General features: G+C 48.6%; 1 protein-coding gene across 1 annotated transcript in view; it reads left to right on the top strand.

The window, feature by feature from the left end:
* The window catches only part of Cfap77 (cilia and flagella associated protein 77), a 126,108-nt gene extending 106,518 nt beyond the window's left edge, over window positions 1-19,590 (top strand). Inside the window, exon 6 of the mRNA XM_050155065.1 lies at window positions 19,135-19,590. Within this exon, the coding sequence (XP_050011022.1) occupies window positions 19,135-19,257 (123 nt within the window). The 3' untranslated portion in view covers window positions 19,258-19,590. The remainder of the gene's footprint in view (window positions 1-19,134) is intronic.
* Window positions 19,591-20,132: the final 542 nt, after the last annotated feature.

Raw genomic sequence — 20,132 nt, 5'->3', positions numbered from 1 at the left:
GTCACACGGCTGGACAGTGACAGGGTCCAGACTGGAAGTCAGCTCATCTGCCTCAGTGCCTACATTCCTCCCCATGGAATGCTGGCGCTGTCTCTCCTGTTGTGGAAAAATGTGGCTGACATGAAGCTGTGATTTCCTTTGTGTCCCGCACAGCAGACCCTGAACAAGAGTTAGAAAGTGTTCAACTCATGAGCCCCAGAACACCTGAATTTCATTCCGGGCTGGCTCTGTTTTGCACAGTCCCAGAATATCTTGTTCCCCTCACACGCAACCCACACTTTGCACAACCCTGGAATATCTTATTCCCCTCACACAAAACCCACAGTGTTCCTTCAAATCACCAGGAATAAGACAGGATACAGACATTAGAGGAAACGAAATGCTTCTTGCACTTAGAATTTAAATTGAGGGAGCTGGAGAGATGGCTCAGTAGTTAAGAGCACTGACTGCCCTTCCAAAGGACCTGGGTTCAATTCCCTACTGACATGGTAGCTCACAACTGTCTGTAACTCCAGTTTCAGGGGATCTGGCATACTCAGACATAATTCAGGCAAAACACCAATGCACATAAAATGAAAATAAAGTTTAATTAAGAAAAAGAATTTAAATTAATCAAAGCAAATGAATTTCTAAGGGTTCTGTTGTCTCACTGCAGGTTCCTCATGCATCCATCCATCAATCCATATATCCATAAATCCAATCATTTATCCATGTATCTATACATTTATTCATTCATCCATGTATCCATGTATCTATGCATGCATACATCCATTTATCCATCCATGTATCCAGGCATCCATTCATCCATCCATGTATCTATAAATCCAATCATCCATCCATGTATTCATGCATGCATCCATCCATCCATCATCCATCCACATATTCGTGCATCCATTCATCCATCCACATATTCGTGCATCCATTCATCCATCCACGTATCTAGGCATCCATTCATCTATCCACGTATCCAGGCATCCATTCATCTATCCACGTATCCAGGTATCCATTCATCTATCCACGTATCCAGGCATCCATTCATCCATCCATGTATCCAGACATCCATTCATCCATCCATGTATCCAGGCATCCATTCATCATCCATCCATGTATCCAGGCACCCATTCATATATCCATGTATCCAGGCATCCATTCATCCATCCATGCATGCTTGAGTCTAGGCATCCATTTACCATGCATTATGTATTCATTCATCTTCCCGTACATCTTTCCATCCATTTGTTCATGTATCCACCCATCCATCATCCATCCTTTTGTATATATAGCAAATAACAGGTCAATGTCTACTGAACACACTTAATGGTAGAATTACCCTCAAGACCCTCAACAGAGTTCCACCTCTTGACAATTCCTCAGGACACTGTCCAAAATATGGTGTCGATCTTCTTCCTACCTAGCTGAGGACACTTTGCTCTGATATTCCTACTTGTGACTTGACATGGTTAGCATCAGTGACCATAGAAAATTTCTATTCTTCTTAAAAGACAGGTGTCTTTTAAGAATTTCTTCCTGATCATTATTCCTATATGGGATGTAACGACATCAAGCCGCATACCTGCAGACTGGGGCACCAAATGTCTGAATGTGGCCCTGGCCGCCCTAGCAGTATTTCAGGAGCTGCTCAACAGCCTATATGAATACTTAGTAAGGTACAGGGAGGCACCATTTGAGCGGGACAGCAAAGGACTTAATTTGCAGCATAAAATCAAAGACTCCGTCAACCGAGGAACCGTGCGTTCAGATAACCACCTGAGAAAGCACTGCCAGGGAAATTTCCAGAGAAAGTAATTAAGGAATCCCCATTGGCCAAATTCAGCAGCAAAATTTGGAGCTCTGGAGTTTGAAGCTCACCAGGGATCCAGTGTCTCCTCCCATTTGATCCTTTATCAAAAGAGCAGTGTTGTCTGGGAAGGGATCGGCTGGGAGCCTCCCTGGCTCTCCCTAGCACTCGCCTCCAGCACTGTGTGGGTTGTCTTGTTGAAGAAGCTAGAAGCAATAAGTGAGATCAGGGCTTTGTGCAATGGCGTGAGATTAAATGCCCCTCTCCTCTGCGAAGTGACAAGAGCCAGGTAGGGTTTGTGAAGTGCCTGTGGTGTAGGTGGTTCTGAGAGTCAACACGCCACAGCCCACAGCCGCTGTGTGGGCCCTGGCTTCAGGGCCTCCGTTCTCAGATTCTCTCCTAACAAATGCTCTGGTTACCTCTGTGTGAGGCTCCCTTCATTGGCCACAGAAGCCAGTGGGTGCTAAGGCAGTATTTCTGTGAGTGGCTGCTTATAGGGTCCATGTAGGATTGTTGACCATGCTCTCTCCCAAGGGGACAATGCTGAGACAGCCCAGATCCCTGGGGCTTTCCCATTTACAGAGGGTCCTCCAAAAGGTCTCTTCCAGGACATCTCCTTTCTTAACTCCCCAGCTTTCTTGAGCTGACAGAGATAAAGCCTCGCTGCTCACTGATATGTGAACATGATCTTCTGTGTTCTGATATTCTGAAGGGGTGGACAAACTACAGATGAGTTTGGGATACCCACTGGCATATCCCACTGATGTTGGTTGGCTATGCCCCTGTGGCTGGAGGCATGGGGACACTCCCCGCAACAGAACAGAGCCAACAGATCCTATCATGCAGCCTCTGAAAAGGAGGACCCCCCATTTCTCAGCAACTCAGCTTGTCACTGTGTTTATTGACAGGCCCATTGAAAAGAGACCTCGCTGCCGCTGTGAAGCTCTCTCTGCCTCCCATTCACTCCCTTCTCAGACAGTTTCTGAAAGACGAAAAGTCTGCACACACAAAAACCCCACTATGACTCGTGGGCCTAGCCCAGCTCACAGAGGGAGAAGGGGTGCAGCCCGGGTGAGCCGATTGCTGAGCCTCCTCACCTGGTCCCACAGTGCACCGCCTCCAATTAAATCAAAACGGTTTGTTTTTAATGGTCTTTTACGCTGACAAGTGGGCGATCATTTTGGGCCCACGAGCTGTCAGGGAGCTGAGGCAAATCCTCCGTTGATAATGCCCAATGCTTCCAATTAGGAGCTGCGGCCGATCCTGGCGCGCTAACGATTCCCCAGTCGCCCCCCAGGCCCCTTTGGCGCTGGCTGTTTCTTCTGCCTCCTCCACCGCAAATTACTGACACAAAACGGAAGGCCCCTCGTCTCCTCCGCCACGCCAGGCCCGGGCCCTGTTGGGTTTAATGAGCCGATGGAAGTTTCGTGGCTCCAGCGCTAAATTCTTTTCTTGTTTGACAGCTGCTCGGCTAAGGCGAGTGTTGACCTTATAAAAGATTTAGTGTTTCTCATTATTTTCTGTCAAGCTTCACAGTGATGGGTGGGTGGTTATCATTTGCATCCTAGGGTGTGTGTGCAAGCATGTATGCTAGTGTGTGTGTGTGTGTGTGTGTGTGTGTGTGTGTGTGTGTGCACGAGTGTTATATGGGGGTCTTGAGGTGGAGACAGAAATGGGGACAGAAAGGTCTCTGTGTGTGTCACATTTATCCCCCACTCAAGTGGCATCTTCTAGTGTGACATTCTTCCTGGGCTGAGATGTTTCAAAGAGCAGACAAGATGCAAGGCCAAGATGATGAATGTTTCTGGGGTTCACGTGGACGGAAGCCATGGTGGAGGCACCAGAGAAAGCCATGCTGGGTGGGACAGATGCTGGGTGGGAAGACTATCAGGATGGTTGGGGGCTGCATTCAAGACCTCCTTAGGGGAGCTCAGTCTTTCCTCACAAGGGCATGGCCACAGCTTCTCCACCCCTGCTCAAAACCTGCTCAAGACTGTGACAGTTTTAAAGGCATATCTACATCTACATCTACATCTATAGATAGATAGATACACACACATACATTTTAAACAGCTCACACCACTCTTCTTTAAGATAATTATGAAAGCATGCATTGGTCCTGGTTTATTCTGGTACCCACACCAAACTAAGACTGTTCTGTAACTAACAAGGCTTTGAGAGTCCATATTTGTGCCTTTTCCAGGCCTTGCTGGCTTTCTGCTGCCTCTTGAATCATTATGTTCCACCCTGCCATGGAGAGATGAGTGCCTCTACACACACACACACACACACACACACAGACACACACACACACACACACTGGTTGTTCCCAGGGTCAGGTGACTTGGAACTACCTAAGGAGCAAGGCTCTACATCCATCCTTGCTGCCTTGGGGGATGCTGTGAGGAGCCATTTAAACATATCTCTTAAGTAGTGGTAGTCCTAAATTCTTTCTTTTAATGTCCCATCAAGATGATTCTTCATGCAAAAGGAAATGAAATATAACTCACTACACTGGGCAGTGGTGGCACATACCTTCAATCCTAGCACTTGGGGCAGAGGCAGGTGGATCTCTGAGTCTGAAGCCAGTCTGATCTACAGAACAAGCTCCAGGACAACCAAGACTACACAGAGAAATTCTGTCTTGAAGAAAGCAAAGCAAAACAAACAAACAAACAAACAAAAACCCCACCAACTACATCATATATACCACAAAAGAAAAACAGATAAACAAGACTTCACCAAAACTGAAAAAAAAATCACTCCAATATTACTATCAAGATATCAAAAATTGGGCTAGGGAGGACCTATGAATCCACACTGTAGATCGGAAGTCCAAGCCCATCCTTGGCTGTGTGGGGAGTTATGGGTCAGCAAATCACGTCTTGTCTGAGACTTGCACCTACAGATGTATGAGGATATACAGCAACTCAATAATAAAGAGATAAACGCCCCAAACTCAACAGGAGCAAATGATCTGAACAGACACTGTCTGAAGATGCCATCCAAGACTGCCAATCAGCACACAAGATGCCCAGCATCACTGCCCACTAGGGAAATGTAAGTCAAAGCCCCAATGAACTGCCCTTTCACTCATAAGCATGGCTGTAATGAATGAGATAATATAAGTGTGGCCAAGACTGGAAAGAACTCAGAGCACTCACATGTTGCTGGCGGAAATAAAAATGCCCCATCCCACCTTGCAAAATTACTTTGGCAGTTTGCTAGAACCTTAACTAGAGTCCCACAGGGCAGAGCAGCTCACTTCTTATGTGCACCCAAGAGATATGAAAACACCGAGCCACACAAAGACACGCACACACTTGTACAAACACCCGTAAGGCAGTCCTTAATAGCAGCCATGATAGTAAGTAAGTAAGTGGATGATGGGAGCAACTCAAGCATCCATCTGTTAACACACAAGGAGAGGAACTGTCCATGCAAAGAAGTGTGACTCTGTCAAGAGAAAGGAGGTATGTCTGTCCTCCAACCTGGACAGAGTTTGAAAACATCACACCAGGAGATAAATGCCATCACCAAGACCCACAGGTGAACAAACAGCAAGCCATATCCGTCCACAGGAACAGGAAGCTCCCGCAGAGGCTGGGAGGCGACTGTTACTGGGCAGGATGTGCCTTTGGGGATGGGGAGAGACTAAGACAATGGCTTAGAACCTATAAATATGCCCTAAAAATCAGTTTCTGCACTTGAGCTGCTAAGAAAATAGCCAGGTCTCCGGTCTCTCCCTCTTGTGTGTGTACATGTCTGTAAGGGGCTATGCACACATGTGCACACGTGCTGGGAGAGGGCGGGGGACAACCATGGTGCTGTTTCTTAGGTACTGTTTCTCTTTTCTTTTAAGTAGCATCTCTCCTTGGCCTAAAACTTGCACATTTGGCTGCAATTAGCAAGTCCCAGGAATATATCTGCCCCTGTTTCCCCGTTTCTGAAAGTATAAGAGTGTACACTACCCTCTTAAAAAAACCAACAACAAACAAACAACAACAATGGGAGAAAACCCACAAAAACACATGGGTTCTGTGGAGTCTGAACTATTTTCCAAGCCCTTTGAGTCTCTTGGAACACAGAACAAAGAGTTCCCTTGAGTCTGAAGAGCAAGTCCAGACCCTGTTCTGCGGAAGCCAGAGCAGGGTGCTGGCTGACCTGAGTCCTGTGTGCCCTCAGATCTCATACAGTAGGCCTCATGTTCCAGAGTGGCATTGCATCCTGACCTAAAAGTCTGCGGCAAGTCTAGACACAGACTGCTATCTTGTGCCTGAGGCTGCCAAAGTATTGATGTGCGGCCACAGCAAACGCCTGTGTCGTGTGGTTTTGTTTTCATCTGTTGCAGATTGGCCTTAGCCAATGCAAGAGAGAGCCTGGTAGACTCTCATTTGTTTGTGTGACACGTGTGTGCACACTAATGTGGAAGCTAGAGGTCAACATCTATGTCTTTCTTGATCGTTCCTCATCTGCCCCCTTTCAGTTTTCTAGTTCTACTCTTTTTTTAAATATTTATTTATTTATTATGTATACAATATTCTGTCTGTGTGTATGCCTGCTGACCAGAAGAGGGTACCAGACCTCATTACAGATGGTTGTGAGCCACCATATGGTTGCTGGGAATTGAACTCAGGACCTTTGGAAGAGCAGGTAATGCTCTTAACTTCTGAGCCATCTCTCCAGCCCCCCAGCTCTACTCTTTTAAAACTATTTTATTCATTTATTATTGTGTGTGTGCATATGCAATGTACATGTGTGGGTGGGAGGGCCATGACCATCGTGGAGGTCAGAGGACCACTTTGTGGAGCCAATTCTCCCCTTCCATCTTTACGTGGGTTCTGGGGGTCCAACTCCCTCTCCCTGCAGAGGCATCTCATTGCCCTCCACTTAATTTGAGGCAGCGTCTCTCCTGTACCTGGAGCTCACTGATGTTGACAGACAGCCTGGCCAGTGAACTCCAGGGATCTGCCTGTCTCTGCCTCCCCAGCGCCGGGATTACAGGGTAGTGTTGCCACACCCAACTCATGGGTGGGTGCTGGGGGTTGAATTCGAGTCTCATGTTGGCAAGCACTTTACTGACTGAATCATCTCTTTGGCCCCGGAGTCTCCTTTTCAAAGGCCCAGTTGCCCGTGATTTCGCCTGGCCTAGTGAGTCAGCAGACACGGAGACACAGACCTGGCTTTCTGTTATGACTTTGCCAGTTAGGAGTGGGACCTCTTCAGGCTGTTGCCTGTCTCTCTGCACTTCAGTTCCCTCTTCTGTCAAGTGAGGGCAGCTCCTCTCCCAACCCATCTCTACTTGTGAGTCAGGACTAGTGTGGTTCCTGGCTGAGCCCTTGTTGGGAGGCAGGAAGTTTGCTTGCTCAGCCCGGTCGGATGTTCTTTGAAGCCCCAGCGTGTGTCAGCAGGGAGGACCGGATTCGGTGTCCTTGCTCCGTCTATTTTTGGAGCCAGTAGCAGAATAACAATTTAGGGGACCAGATGTCTCCGGAGAGATTGTTCTCATTAATTACTTAAACCACAGCCTGCTACATCACAGGGGAGGCTCTGGCCCGCTCGCCACAGAGGTCTTGCCCAGACTAGTGTTCTGCTGGGGCCTCTGACCTCCAGCTGCCCTGAACTTGACAGAAATGACTGGCCTGGGACTGATCCATAATTTTCAAGTGCCTCTCATTAGAGCAGACAGCCCCTCAATCTTTACAGCGGGATCCTTCTCCCAGTCACCTGAGCAGTTGTCACTTAAAAAACTCAACAAAACCTCAGTGGCTGTCGCCCCCCCCTCCACACCCCCACCTGAGTTCTTTAGCAGATTCTCTTTCTTTCTCCTTCAAGCCTCCATCTGCCTTATCAGGCTTCAGACCTGTCTCCCGAAAGCTTGGAGACTGTTTGAGACAGTGCATGGCTAAGGAGGAGGAGCCAAGTGTCAGGGGACCCAACAGTGGGCATGGGTCAGAGTCTGGGAGTCTGGTGGGCTCTCCGGAAAGGCTGCTTGGCCTAGGAGTGTGCAGCATGGCTACGGGTTGGAGTTTTCCTGGCCATTGCAAGTGTGGGAGGGGCACGTGTACACACACACACACACACACACACACACACTACTGCCACCCCAGCCCCACTTCGACTCTGGCGCGGTTGTCCAGGCAAATGTGAGACACAATTTTGAAGCTTGCCACCAATCCTGCTTGCCCTGGTTCCCAGAGGACCCCACTTTGACGGCTTAAACTCCCCATCTGCAGCAGAGGTTCAAACTAAAAAAAAAAAAAAAAAAATGGAGCAGGCAGAGGAGGAGGAGAAAGAAACACCCATCTGCTCTTGACCTTGAGCACACCCAGCAGCCTTCTGCACTTCCTTGACACTGGGTCTTTATATATCTTCCGTTTTTTCATATAAAAGTGGGGCTGGAGAGATGGCTCAGCCTTTAAGAGCACTGGCTGCTCTTCCAGAGGACCTGAGTTCAAGTCCTGGCACCCACATGGTTGCTCACAATTCCAGTTCCCGGGATCTGACACTTTCTTCTGGCCTTTGCCAGTTCTGCATGCACACAGTGCACAAACACACATACAAGCCACACCCATACACACAAGATAAAAATAGATCTGTAAATGCCGTCACGCCTGTGCTCTGGTCTGTAGCCACTTTCTGTGATGATGATTTTCATATAACCTTGTGGCTCCGAAGCGTCTACAAATTGATTCAGGTAAATCTGTAGCGGGGCTGTTCATAGAGCCCACTGTAGCGGCTACTCAGGCACCCAGCCTGTACAATATGGACAGGGCCGCTGGTGAGCTGAAGGCATGGCTTGATTTGATTTTAGCTCACTCTGATTTAAAGAGCTGTAAGGGGTCAGGGTTGCCTTTCTGGGGACCTCTGCAGTGTCCCTTAGGCAAAGAGAGTACCACTGCCTCTGTCTGTCAGGCTCCACTGGCCTAGACCCCATAAGGGGTGAGCTCTGGGTTCCGGTGTTCATTCCATGTCACCCTGAAGCTACCTCATGGAGAACTAACTCTCAGTGAACATTCTCAAGTCTCTAGGTTCCCATGTGATGTGTGTGTGTCTGTGTGTTTGTACGGGGGGGGCACACTCTCCTGTGTCTGTGTGTGTTGTATTGGGGGGGCACACTCTCCCATGTCTGTATGTGTTGTACAGAGGGAGGCACACTCTCCTGTGTCTGTGTGTTGTATTGGGGGGGGCACACTCTCCTGTGTCTGTGTGTTGTATTGGGGGAGGCACACTCTCCTGTGTCTGTGTGTTGTATTGGGGGGGCACACTCTCCTGTGTCTTTGTGTGCACCCACATGGAGGGCAGAGATCAGCTTCTTCTGTTGCTGTTTACCTGATTGAGACTGTCTCTCTCTGAACCCAGAGCTCACCAGTCCAGCTAGACTGACTGGCCAATGAGCACCCAGGATCTGCCATGCCCACTCCCCCAGTGTTGGAATTATAGGCTAGCACAGCTGGCTTTTATGTGGCTGTTGGGAACCTGACTCCAGGTCCTCACACATGGGCAGCGAGCACTTGGCTGATGCACCATCTGGCCAGCCTTCCGTTTTTGCCGCAATCGGGTCTCACTAGCCAGCACAGGCTGGTCTCAGACCCTCACTATGACTCTGCTTCTCAGTTGCTGGGATGGCAGGTGTTCCTCACTGCAGCCAACCACCAAACATTCCTGCACTTAATACTAGACACTGTTATTATGATCCGATGGGCCTGGAGTGGTGTCCTCCTCTCTGTATGTCACTTCCAGATCCCATGTCCCTCCACTCTGGCAGCTGCCTGCTCATTTCTTCCACCACCACAGGGCACACATCCCTTTCCCTGGCCAGCTCTATCTACCTTATCTATGTGGCTATGCATACAAGTCTCTTCCACTGGCATCCCATCCCAGTCCACGTACTCTCTCACAGAATAGACTTGTTCTAAGGGGGGAGATGTTTTAAGTGAGGTGTGGTAGTGCACACCTGTACTTGATCTTGGAAAGCACAGTCAGGAAGATCAGATGTCCAGGGTCATTCTCAGCTACAAGCGTTAGTTCAATGCTAGCTTGGGCTAGATATTGGGGGAGGGGGGTTAAAAGAGAATGACAAGGGGGATGAGGATGCAATTATATTTTCAAAAAACACTTTTTAAAAGGAAATGGTAAGCCAGGCAGTGGTGGCGCACGCCTTTAATCCCAGCACTCGGGAGGCAGAGGCAGGCGGATCTCTGTGAGTCTGAGGTCAACCTGGTCTACAGAGCTAGTTCCAGGACAGCCAGAGCTGTTACACAGAGAAACTCTATCTCAGGGGAAAAAAAGGAATAGTATATGTGCTACAGTTGTGTAGCTTGGTCTCCTTGTGGGTCTCTTAACAGTGGGAGCAGGGGCTGTCTCTGGCTGTTGTCTACTTTTGGGACTCTTTCTTCCTATTATGTTTCCTCAACCAGCCTTAATAGAAGAGTTGGTACCGGGGCTGGAGAGATGGCTCAGAGGTTAAGAGCACTGTCTGCTCTTCCAAAGGTCCTGAGTTCAATCCCCAGCAACCACATGGTGGCTCACAACCATCTGTAATGAGGTCTGGTGCCCTCTTCTGGCCTGCAGGCATACACACAGACAAAATATTGTATACGTAATAAATAAATAAATAAATAAATAAATTTAAAAAAAAGAAGAAGAAGAAGACTTGGTACCTAGACTCACTGCAACTCCATCTACCATGGCTGACTGATATCTATGGGCGGCCTGAAGAGAAAGGGAGGAGGAGTGGATGGGAGGGTTGGGAGGAGAGGAGGGAGGGAAAACTGTGGTCAGTACATCAAAACAAAACAAAACAAAACAAATGAATAAATAAAAAGGGAATAAATAAAAAAGTCAAAATTTGCAAGAGGAACTAAAAGAGATTTAGAGGCAAATTGCTGATGCTGGCAGAGCCCTGGCGGTAGGAAAACATTCCGATCAAAGGGTAATTGGCCAGGCAGACAACCAGAGAAACTGGGGAGAACAGCTGTTGACTCGCAGAAGCAGGAAGAACCAAGACAGTGAAGCCCAGGGCAAAACTATAGGGACATCAACCACACAAGTGGAACCTGTTCCCCAGAGTGGCTGCCTGCAGTCTCTGCCAGCCCCGAATTCCTGGGAATCTTTAATTTGATCCTGCTGTAGAGAACAAAGGGCATTGCCTGTGAGGGGATGGTGATCCCTAAACACTCTGGGGACAGATCTACCCTGGTGTCTGCCATCAGCTCCCTGCGTCGACTCGCTGACCCAGGCCACACACGTTTGCTTCCATTTTCTTTAATTTGCCCAAATTCCTCCCACGTCAAACTTTAGGTTCATCCCTCCTTGTCTAAGCCATCTTTCTTCTTCCTTCCCAAGGGCAATGTTCCTCATCCTCTCTAGAGACTTTACCCACCCTCATAAAATTAGAGTCCTCTGTCCCAGATCTCATTTAATAGCTCTGGTGTAAACTGTAATTCGGCAATTGTGTGCTTAGCAACTGTGTCCCTGGGCAGGGTGGGCAGGGCTTGTCCTGCCTTCCTTTATAGGCACCGAAGCGCAGACTCTCAGGCCCATTTTTAGATGTTTGTGGTGCCCTGCCTTTAAGCAGGGCCTCACCTCTGCTTAACCAGGTAACCAGGGGTAGGGTTACCGGTTCGCCAGTTCCCATGTGGATAGTGAACCGTGGCAAGGCCTCTTATTTACCTGCATTGACCTCAGAGTGGCTCAGAGCTTCATTCGGCAAAGCTGTCTCCTGCCAGAGCCATTCCAGTTTCTTAGCTCCAGGCGGAGACAGACTGCAGATGGCTTAATTTAGAAGCATCTCAGAAGGAATTCCTTACTCCAGCGCTCTTCACCATTGACCCCTCGGGGTCTCAGGGTCATGCCCATGCAGGGGAGCTCAGGCTGATACTTAATGGGGTGGCAAGTGGCTCCTTTGTGAGGGAAGCCATTGAAAAAGGCAAGAGCTTAACCCCCAAAGCTCACCTTGAACCTCTGGCCCTCCTGCCTCTGCCTCCCGGGGCTAGGATTTACAGGAGTGTGCCGTCATGCCCAGTTTATGCAATGTTAGGGAGAGCCTAGGTCCTCAGTCACGCTAGGCAAGCCCTCTACCAGCTGAGCCACACCCCAGCACCCATTCACTTTCTACAGGCCTATGGAGCTGGCTTCCAGGTGAGTCACCAGGCTGGCCCCTAAGCAGATCCCTTGAGCCTCACTCCTCAGGTAACCCAAGGCCAGGAGGTATACATAACTCCTCCTTCTATGGACATTATTTCCCTTCTAGAGCCTACCTACCCCTCCCAGTATTCCCAGGTCCACCTTCACTGGCCACCTGAGGTCCTTTTTATCTACCCACTTCTCTCTCTATTGGGTCCACCCTGTTTAAACACTTCTCCGGGACCAGGCCTCATGGTGAAAAAAGGCCAGGCCTTAAGGAACCCTGGGGCTATAGGTGCACGCTCACCCCGGCTCCCCTTGTGGGTGAGTCCAGTGCAGTTACTGGCTTATAGTGGTGTGCTGTGGCTTGCCCAGGGCTAGCCTGGTGCTACTGAGGACACAGAAGGTGAGGCATGCCTGAAAAGGGCTTCCCATACCCCACACATCCAGTCAGCAAGCCCAGGGCAAATGGAGCTTGGATTGATGACTGGTAAGATGTGTGAATTTAGCTGACCTGGTGACACGCACCTTAATCCCAGCACTCAGGGGGCAGAGGCACATGAATCTCTATGAAATTGAGGCCAGCCTGGTCTACATAGTAAGTTCTAGGACAGACAGGGCTATGTAGAGAGACCCTGACCAAACAAAACAAAACGAACAAACACAAAAAAACAACAGCAAAGAGACGTGTGCTTAACTATCGTGGTAGACAGTGCTTAATAAATGTATTCTAGATGGATGCATGATGCATTGAGGCATGTTTCTGCTTCAGTGGGACTGTTTGGTAAATGGAGTTTGCAAAGCAAACAGGTCTCTGTGCAGGGGTGTTTGTGGTTTTCCAGTTTCAATTTTATATATATATATATATATATATATATGTATATATATATATACTTATTTTATGCATGTGAGTATTTTGCCTATCTGTCTGTAAGTGTATCACATGTGTGCTGTGCCCTTGGATGCCAGCAAAGGACATCAGATCCCCTGGAATTGGAGCTACAGTTGGTTATGGACTGCCATATGGTGCTAGAAACCAAACTCATGGTCTTCTGCAAGAGCTGTTGAGCCATCTCTCCAGCACCACTCACCTTAGCTCTTGAGACAGAGTCTCCAACTGGGAGCTGGGATCACCAAGCAGGCAAAATTGTCAGCCCCAGATCCTGTTTCTTTCTCTCTAGTGTTGGATTATGAACATGTCGCCCACCCCTGGCTTTGCATGTCAGTGCTGGGAATCCAACTCAGATCATTATGCTCAAAAAGCAAACAGTTCATCAACTGTGGAGATCTGATTCGGCTGCAGTGATAAAATAAGTGGATAAGCTGGGCAGTGGTGGTGCACGCCTTTAATCCCAGTACTTCCAGGCAGAGGCAGGCGGAGTTTGAGGCCAGCCTGGTCTATAGAGCAAGTTCTAGGACAGCCAGAGCTACACAGAAACCCTGTCTCAAACAAACAAACAAACAAACAAACAAACAAACAAACAAACACACTGACAAAAGCAATTTTAAGAGAGAAATAATGGTAGATCACAACTCCAGGTGACAGTCCACCACTGGAAGTTTAGGGTGAGAACCTGAGACTGGTCACATCCACAGTCAAGAGCAGAGAGGGAATGAGCACACGCTTGTTAGTACTTAGCTCCCTGCTTCACTTGAACAGGTCAGGATCCCCTGCCTAGGGAATGGTGCCGCCCATTGTGGGCTGGGTCTTCCCACATCAAGTTATCCCCCCCCACAGACAAGCCCCCAGGCCAAACTGATTTAGGCAGTCCCTTCTGAGAGTCTCTTCCCAGGTGACTTCCTGATTCAGTACACCAACTGTGTTATCCCCTAGGGCTCCACAAAAGAACCTTTCTAGCAGGGCTTCCCTGTAGTACATGAATCAGCTGAACAGCTCCGTGGGGCATCTGTCTCCTGCAGCAGTGCCCAGGACTGACTTGAGGCCTGTGTTCACTTTCTGAGGCTCCTATAACAAATCAACCCAAGCTTGGGGGTTAAACAAGAGAAATGTATTCTCTTCCAATTCTGGAGAAGAAAAATCCAAAGGCAAGGTATAGACTTCTTCCAGAGGCTCTAGGGGAAAACCCATCTTGCCTCTTCCTCTAGGCTCTGCTGGCTCCTGGCATTTCTGGGCCAAGGTCCAGCATTACAACCTCTACTCTGTCATTTCATGGCCTCCTCTTCTCTATCTTTTTTGTCAGGGATGGGGAAATGGCTCGGCTGGTAAAGGTATTTACCTCAGACCTCCAGACTGATGTATAAAAGCCAGGTGATGGTAAGATAGGCAGAGACAGGCAGACTCCCTGGACTGTGGAGTCACCTGGCCTGGCCTCTGCGAGGGAATTCCAGAGCAGTGACAGACCCTGCAACAAACAAAATGTGGGAAGCCCCCAAGGACCCACACTCAGGCTGTCCTGTCATCTCCACCCTGACGGCACACGTATCTGTATACACACACACACACACACTCACACACACACACTCACACACACAATGTAAAAACCAACCAACAAAAACACTATTCTAGGCTGGGGAGATAGACGTCTCCGTGGCTAAAGAACTTGCTGAGCAAGCTGAGTACCGCGTTGGAATCCCCAGGACACACATGAAGAAGCCAGGTGTGGCGGCAGGTGCTTGTAACCCCATTGCTGGGGAGGTGGAGACGTGTGGATCCTCAGAGCTCCCTCGGCCGCCCGCCTACCTGAAATGGTGAGCTCCAGGGTCAGTGAGATGCCCTGCGTCAAAAACTGAAGTGGAGAGTCACCGGGGAAACTATCTTCTATCCTGGCTGGCTTGGAACTCTATCCTCCTGCTGCTGCTGCCTGAGTGCTGGGTTAGACGTGCCCAGCCATGCCCACATCTTTTTTTTTTCTTTCAAAATTTAATTTTTTGAGTCGGGCGGTGGTGGCACACACCTTTAATCTCAGCACTCGGGAGGCAGAGACAGGCGGATCTCTGGGAGTTCGAGGCCAGCCTGGTCTACAAGAGCTAGTTCCAGGACAGGAACCAAAAAGCTACAAAGAAATCCTGTCTCGAAAAATCAAAAAAAATTAATTTTTCAGTGTTAAGCCACGTGAGTCTTCAATTTTATTATTGCATGTATGCGTCTGATGGAGATGTGTGTGGAGGTCAGAGGAGAACTTTGTGAGGTGGGCTCTCCCCTTCCACCTTTCTGGGGGGAGGGGTCCCCAGGTTGGAATGCAGGTCATCAGGCTTGGTAGCGAGTGCCTTACCCCTTACCCATCTCATAATCCGTATTTGTTTATTTTAATACAAAGTTTAGATGTTGGAGGGACGGCTCAGCAGGTGAGAGCAGTTGCTGCTCTTCCAGCAAACCCAAGGTTAGTTTCAGAATTCACATGGCAGCTCTGTAACTCCAGTTCCAGGTATCCAATGCCCTCTTCTGACTTCTAAGGGCACCAGGCACATGCATGTGGTGCAAAAACCCACATACATACATAAATAATAATTTTAAAAACTAAAAGTACTTGCTATTTTTGCAGAAGTCCAGGTTTCAGTTCCCAACACCCACATGTCAGCTTACAACAGCTGATAGCTTGTGTTCAAGGGGGTCTGACACCCTCTTCTGGCCTCCACCGGTACTACATGCACACGATGCACATACGTGCAAGCAAGGCACTCATACACATAAAATAAGAGTAAATAAATATTTTAACAACAACAATAATAATAAAAACAAGGTTTCATTAATTTTCCCAGCTGGCCTCAGGTCTGTACTCCTTCCACCTCAGCCTACCCAGCAGCTGGAATTATAGGAATATGCCACCATACCCCACAGAACACTCTCCTTAGAAGAAGGGAAATTATATTTTACGGTGACATTATAACAACATGGAAAGTTATTTTGCATAATGTTAAGCATTTTGCAAAACAGTGCATAAGTTATTACTATCATGGAAACACACTTAGGAATAAACTGCTTATATTTTAAAAGGCCAAATCTACTGATAAGCAGTCACTAGGGACAGAGCTCCTGTGCTCACAATGCCTTGTGGACATGGGGAGACCTAAGAATGAGTCACCCCTCAGCTGGGTGCTCAAGGCCCGGAGACTCACCGTACCACCATACCGAGAAGCTTCAGCTGTCTTTTGGAAGCAAAGGGTCTCTCTGGCATCAGTTCCCTGTGGGGCCAGCCCTGGATCCAGCTCTGCTCTGAGGGCTGGTTTCCTTGAACGTTGGACACCAAGCCAGAGACTCCCCCACTAAGTTCTTTCTTCTCCTTCTTTCTGTCTAATATGTCATCTCCTTGCTGGTTCCTTTCTCTCACCTCTTGCTGCACCATGGCTGTGAGATGATGCTGAGGCGGCTCAGCTAGGGACGTGCCTGCTGCCAAGTGTAAGGACCGAGTCTGCATTCCCAGAACCACAGTATAGAAGCCAGCTGTGGTGGGGGACGTCTGTTACCCTGGCCTCGGGCAGGGGATGCTTCAGAGGCAGGCAGACCCCTGGTCTAGCTAACTGGTGAACTCTGGGTGCAGCGGGAGACTATCACAAAAAAAAATTAGGAGGAGGGGCTGGAGAGGGAGAGATGAGTCAGCAGTTAAGAGAGCTTGCTCTCCTTTTTTTTTTTTTTTTTTTTTTTTTTTTTTTTTTTTTTTTTTTTTTTTTTTTTTTTTTTTTGTTTTTTTTTTTTTTTTTTTTTTTTTTTTTTTTTTTTTTTTTTTTTTGGTTTTTCGAGACAGGGTTTCTCTGTGGCTTTGGAGCCTGTCCTGGAATTAGCTCTGTAGACCAGGCTGGTCTCGAACTCACAGAGATCCGCCTGTCTCTGCCTCCCAAGTGCTGGGATTAAAGGCGTGCGCCACCATCGCCCGGCTCCTTTTTTTTTTAATTTATGATTTACTTATTTATTTATACATATACAATGTTAGAAGAGGGCATCAGAACTCATTACAGACGGCTGTGAGCCACCATGCGGTTGCTGGGTATTGAACTCAGAACCTCTGGAAGAGCAGTCAGTGCTCTTAACCTCTGAGCCATCTCTCCAGTCCTTGAGCTTGCTCTTCTTTAAGAGGACCCAGGTTCAGTCCCCAGCGACTCATAACCACCTGTAACTCCAGCTCCAGAGGATCTGACAAACTCTTCTGGCTTCTGCAGGTACCAGTGCACACACAGAAAAGCTTCTAACCCAAGGCTGACACTGGCCTGGGTTCTTCATGAGGACCTCATGTCTGAGGCCCTGCATATCTTGAAGCCGCCAGCACTGACAGTACACAACCGTGCTAATCCTCTACTCGAGTCACCCCATCCATTTTGAGCTTGAGATGTAGCTGAGCTGGGCATGCTCTGGCTTTGCCAAGAAAAGCCCTGCACATCCTTCTGGCTCTCCCCAAGTCTCTTCTCCAGGCCCTCTCCTCTGAACCCAGCAAGCTTTGGGTTTAGGCTCTTATCACTGTATCCACCCACCCTCGCTGGCCGTGAGAAATAGCCTGAAATTTGTTGGGGAGCCACTTGCTCTCCTGCAGGGCTATCAGTTCCAGAAGGGCAGAGCTGAGTCTTCCTTGGTCACCGTTAATGCTCCTCTGTCTTCCCCAGAGCTGCGTTCAATCGCTAGGAATGAATGAGAGGGGGAGTGGACACACTGGAGTTATCAGTGGACAGCTAGAGCCTACGCTCTTCCTGCCCTGGGGGTATCTCAAGGAGGACTTCGCACTGGTGGGTGGGGTCGCCCTGCCTTTGGAACTAAGCAGTCCTGGGCAGCAGAAGAGGAGGCAGCTTCTCAGCTTGCCACTGCTTCCGGAGAGGCAAGTGCAAGTTGAGCAGCTGGTAGCATAAAATCCTGCCTCCTTTTGGTTTTAGATTTAAAATTTTTATTTTTAATGCATATGAGTGCTTTGCCTGTATGTTTGCCTCTGTACCATGTATATGCCTGGTACCCAAGAAGGCCAGAAGAGGGTGTTGGAGCCCCTGAGACTGTAGCTGCAGGTCGTTGTGAGCTAACATGTGGGTGCTGGGAACTAAACTAAAGCTCTCTGCAAGAGCAGCCAGTGCTCTTGACTGCGAGGCTTCTCTGCAGCGCCCCCTCCTTGGTTTTGGACCCAGAGCTTTGTACAAGCCAGCACGCTCTGCCTGAGCTACACCCCAGTGACCCATGACAGGGTCTTAAGTGCGGAAGTTGTCATTTCTTCAATTTGTCTCCCTTCTACATTTATTTTGTTTTGTTTTGCTTTGAGACAAGACACAGTCTCGGGGCTGGAGAGATGGCTCAGAGGTTAAGAGAATTGCCTGCTCTTCCAAAGGTCCTGAGTTCAATTCCCAGCAACCACATGGTGGCTTACAACCATCTGTAATAAGGTCTGGTGCCCTCTTCTGGCCTGCAGACATACAGACAGAATATTGTATACATAATAAATAAATATTTTTTAAAAAAAGACACAATCTCACGAAGCCCAGGTTAGCTTTAAAATCATCGTGTAGCTGAGGAAGGTCTTGAATTTCTGATTTCTCTACCTTTGCCTCTCAAGTACTGGGATTATAGACTGAGTTCTATTTGGTGCCAGGAATGAAACCCAGGGCATCTAGAATGGTAGGCAAGCACTGAGCCACATGCCCAGCCCTCCCATGCCTTCTGTTTGTTATTGTCCTGCACTGTAAGGCGACATGTCTTTGCACTCTGGCTCTGGTACTCTTGAGGGTCTTGTCCAATTAGGAGAGGAGAAATGAGATTGTCCCCTTGGGGAAAGAATGGTGTGTGTGTGTGTGTGTGTGTGTGTGTGTGTGTGTGTGTGAGCACATGTACAGTGGGCCTGTGGAGGAGCTTGCTGGAACCAGTTCTTAGGTCCCATCATGTGTGTTCTTGGGATGGAACTCAGGCTTGGCAGCAAGTGCCTTAACTCCCTGAGCCGTCTCTCTGGCCCTTCTTGGAGGGGGGTTTAAATGGTAGAAGCTCACCATGTGAAGGTTCCCACAAGTTAGTAATGTCACCTCCAGTCACTGTTGGGTGACATCTATCAGACATATATCTCCCCTAGCAATAAGCTGGAAAGAACCTACAAGCTACTGCTGGCCGCCACGGTCGCTGCTGCCTTTGCCCTGTCTCCTTCAGGCCCAGAGCGAGGGCTGGCACTGTCCTGCTCCCCTTTCACAGCTGCTTCCATTATTGCTCTGGGATTGAGGCTTGGGGTGGGGGGAGACCAGGATGGTCTGAGATGACTGAGTCTCAAGCGTCTGTCCTTGCCCTCTGTCCACAGGTGGGTCCCCATCTTGCTACATTCCCCACGGAGGCCGATCGCCAGCGAGCTCTTAAGGCCCACCGGGAAGAATACGCCGTGCGCCAGGGCACCCTGCGGATGGGCAACTATACCCACCCCTAGCCCCCCCCCACAGGGGAGCCTCCTTGATGCAGTAGAAAAATCCCCAAAGAACTTACTTTGTCCCCCAAATTCCAGGAAGACACACCCAAATTTTGACCCAGCTTTTTGTCACAGGGACCTCAAATTCATGTCTTAGGCTACTTACCTTTTTTATAATAACCCCGAGCCCCCAACCCTTTCTGTTTTGTCTTACCCCCAATTTCCCTCTGCCTAGGGAGCTCCGTCTTCCTCCTCGCTCTCTTCTACTTCCTCCTCTCCTCTTTCCCCCTTTCTCCTCTTCCAGGAGACCCACTCTGCTTCACAAGTCTTAGTTTACAACATAAACCAAAATTACAAGAAAGTTTTAAAATAAAAATAAATAAATCCAGGCTATGAATCAGTTTCACAGCCCTGTTAAAAGGTACCAAGAAGGCCCTGTGTTTTTCCTACAGAAAGTATACCCCCGGCAAGCTTTGAAAGCCATCCTTTTGTATTCCAAACATGAGCTTTAATTGCCCTTCTGGGGATGTCTGGGGTCTCAACATGGTGGGATTCTCTCTCTGGGACCCCGGCAGCAGGAAGAGTCTGCGGTTCATTACTCAGGGCCAGCCCCCGCCCTCAGTGCTGTGGCCTTGTCAATCACACAGACTAGCTTGGACTTCTTCCCTTGTGCAGGGGTAGGGATGGGGGTGGGGCTCCAGCAGTGGAATATCTCCGTACCTGAATCTCATCTTTCCCGGGTGTCTCCCCGCCGACAAATTACAAACTGGTTTATTTTAAACACAAAAGATGACTTGCTCTCTTCACCTTAAGTCTTTATTTGAAAGCAAACTGTAAAGAGAAGGGAACTAACTTCAGATGTGGGCGTTGCTACACAGACTTTCAAGGTATGCCAA

This window comes from Alexandromys fortis, unplaced genomic scaffold (assembly GCF_014885135.2).
Source record: "Alexandromys fortis isolate MF-2015 unplaced genomic scaffold, M_Fortis_MF-2015_v1.1 scaffold_72, whole genome shotgun sequence".
NCBI lineage: Eukaryota > Metazoa > Chordata > Mammalia > Rodentia > Cricetidae > Alexandromys > Alexandromys fortis.
Note: the sequence above shows the minus strand (reverse complement) of the source record. Positions and strands in the feature narration are given on the sequence as shown.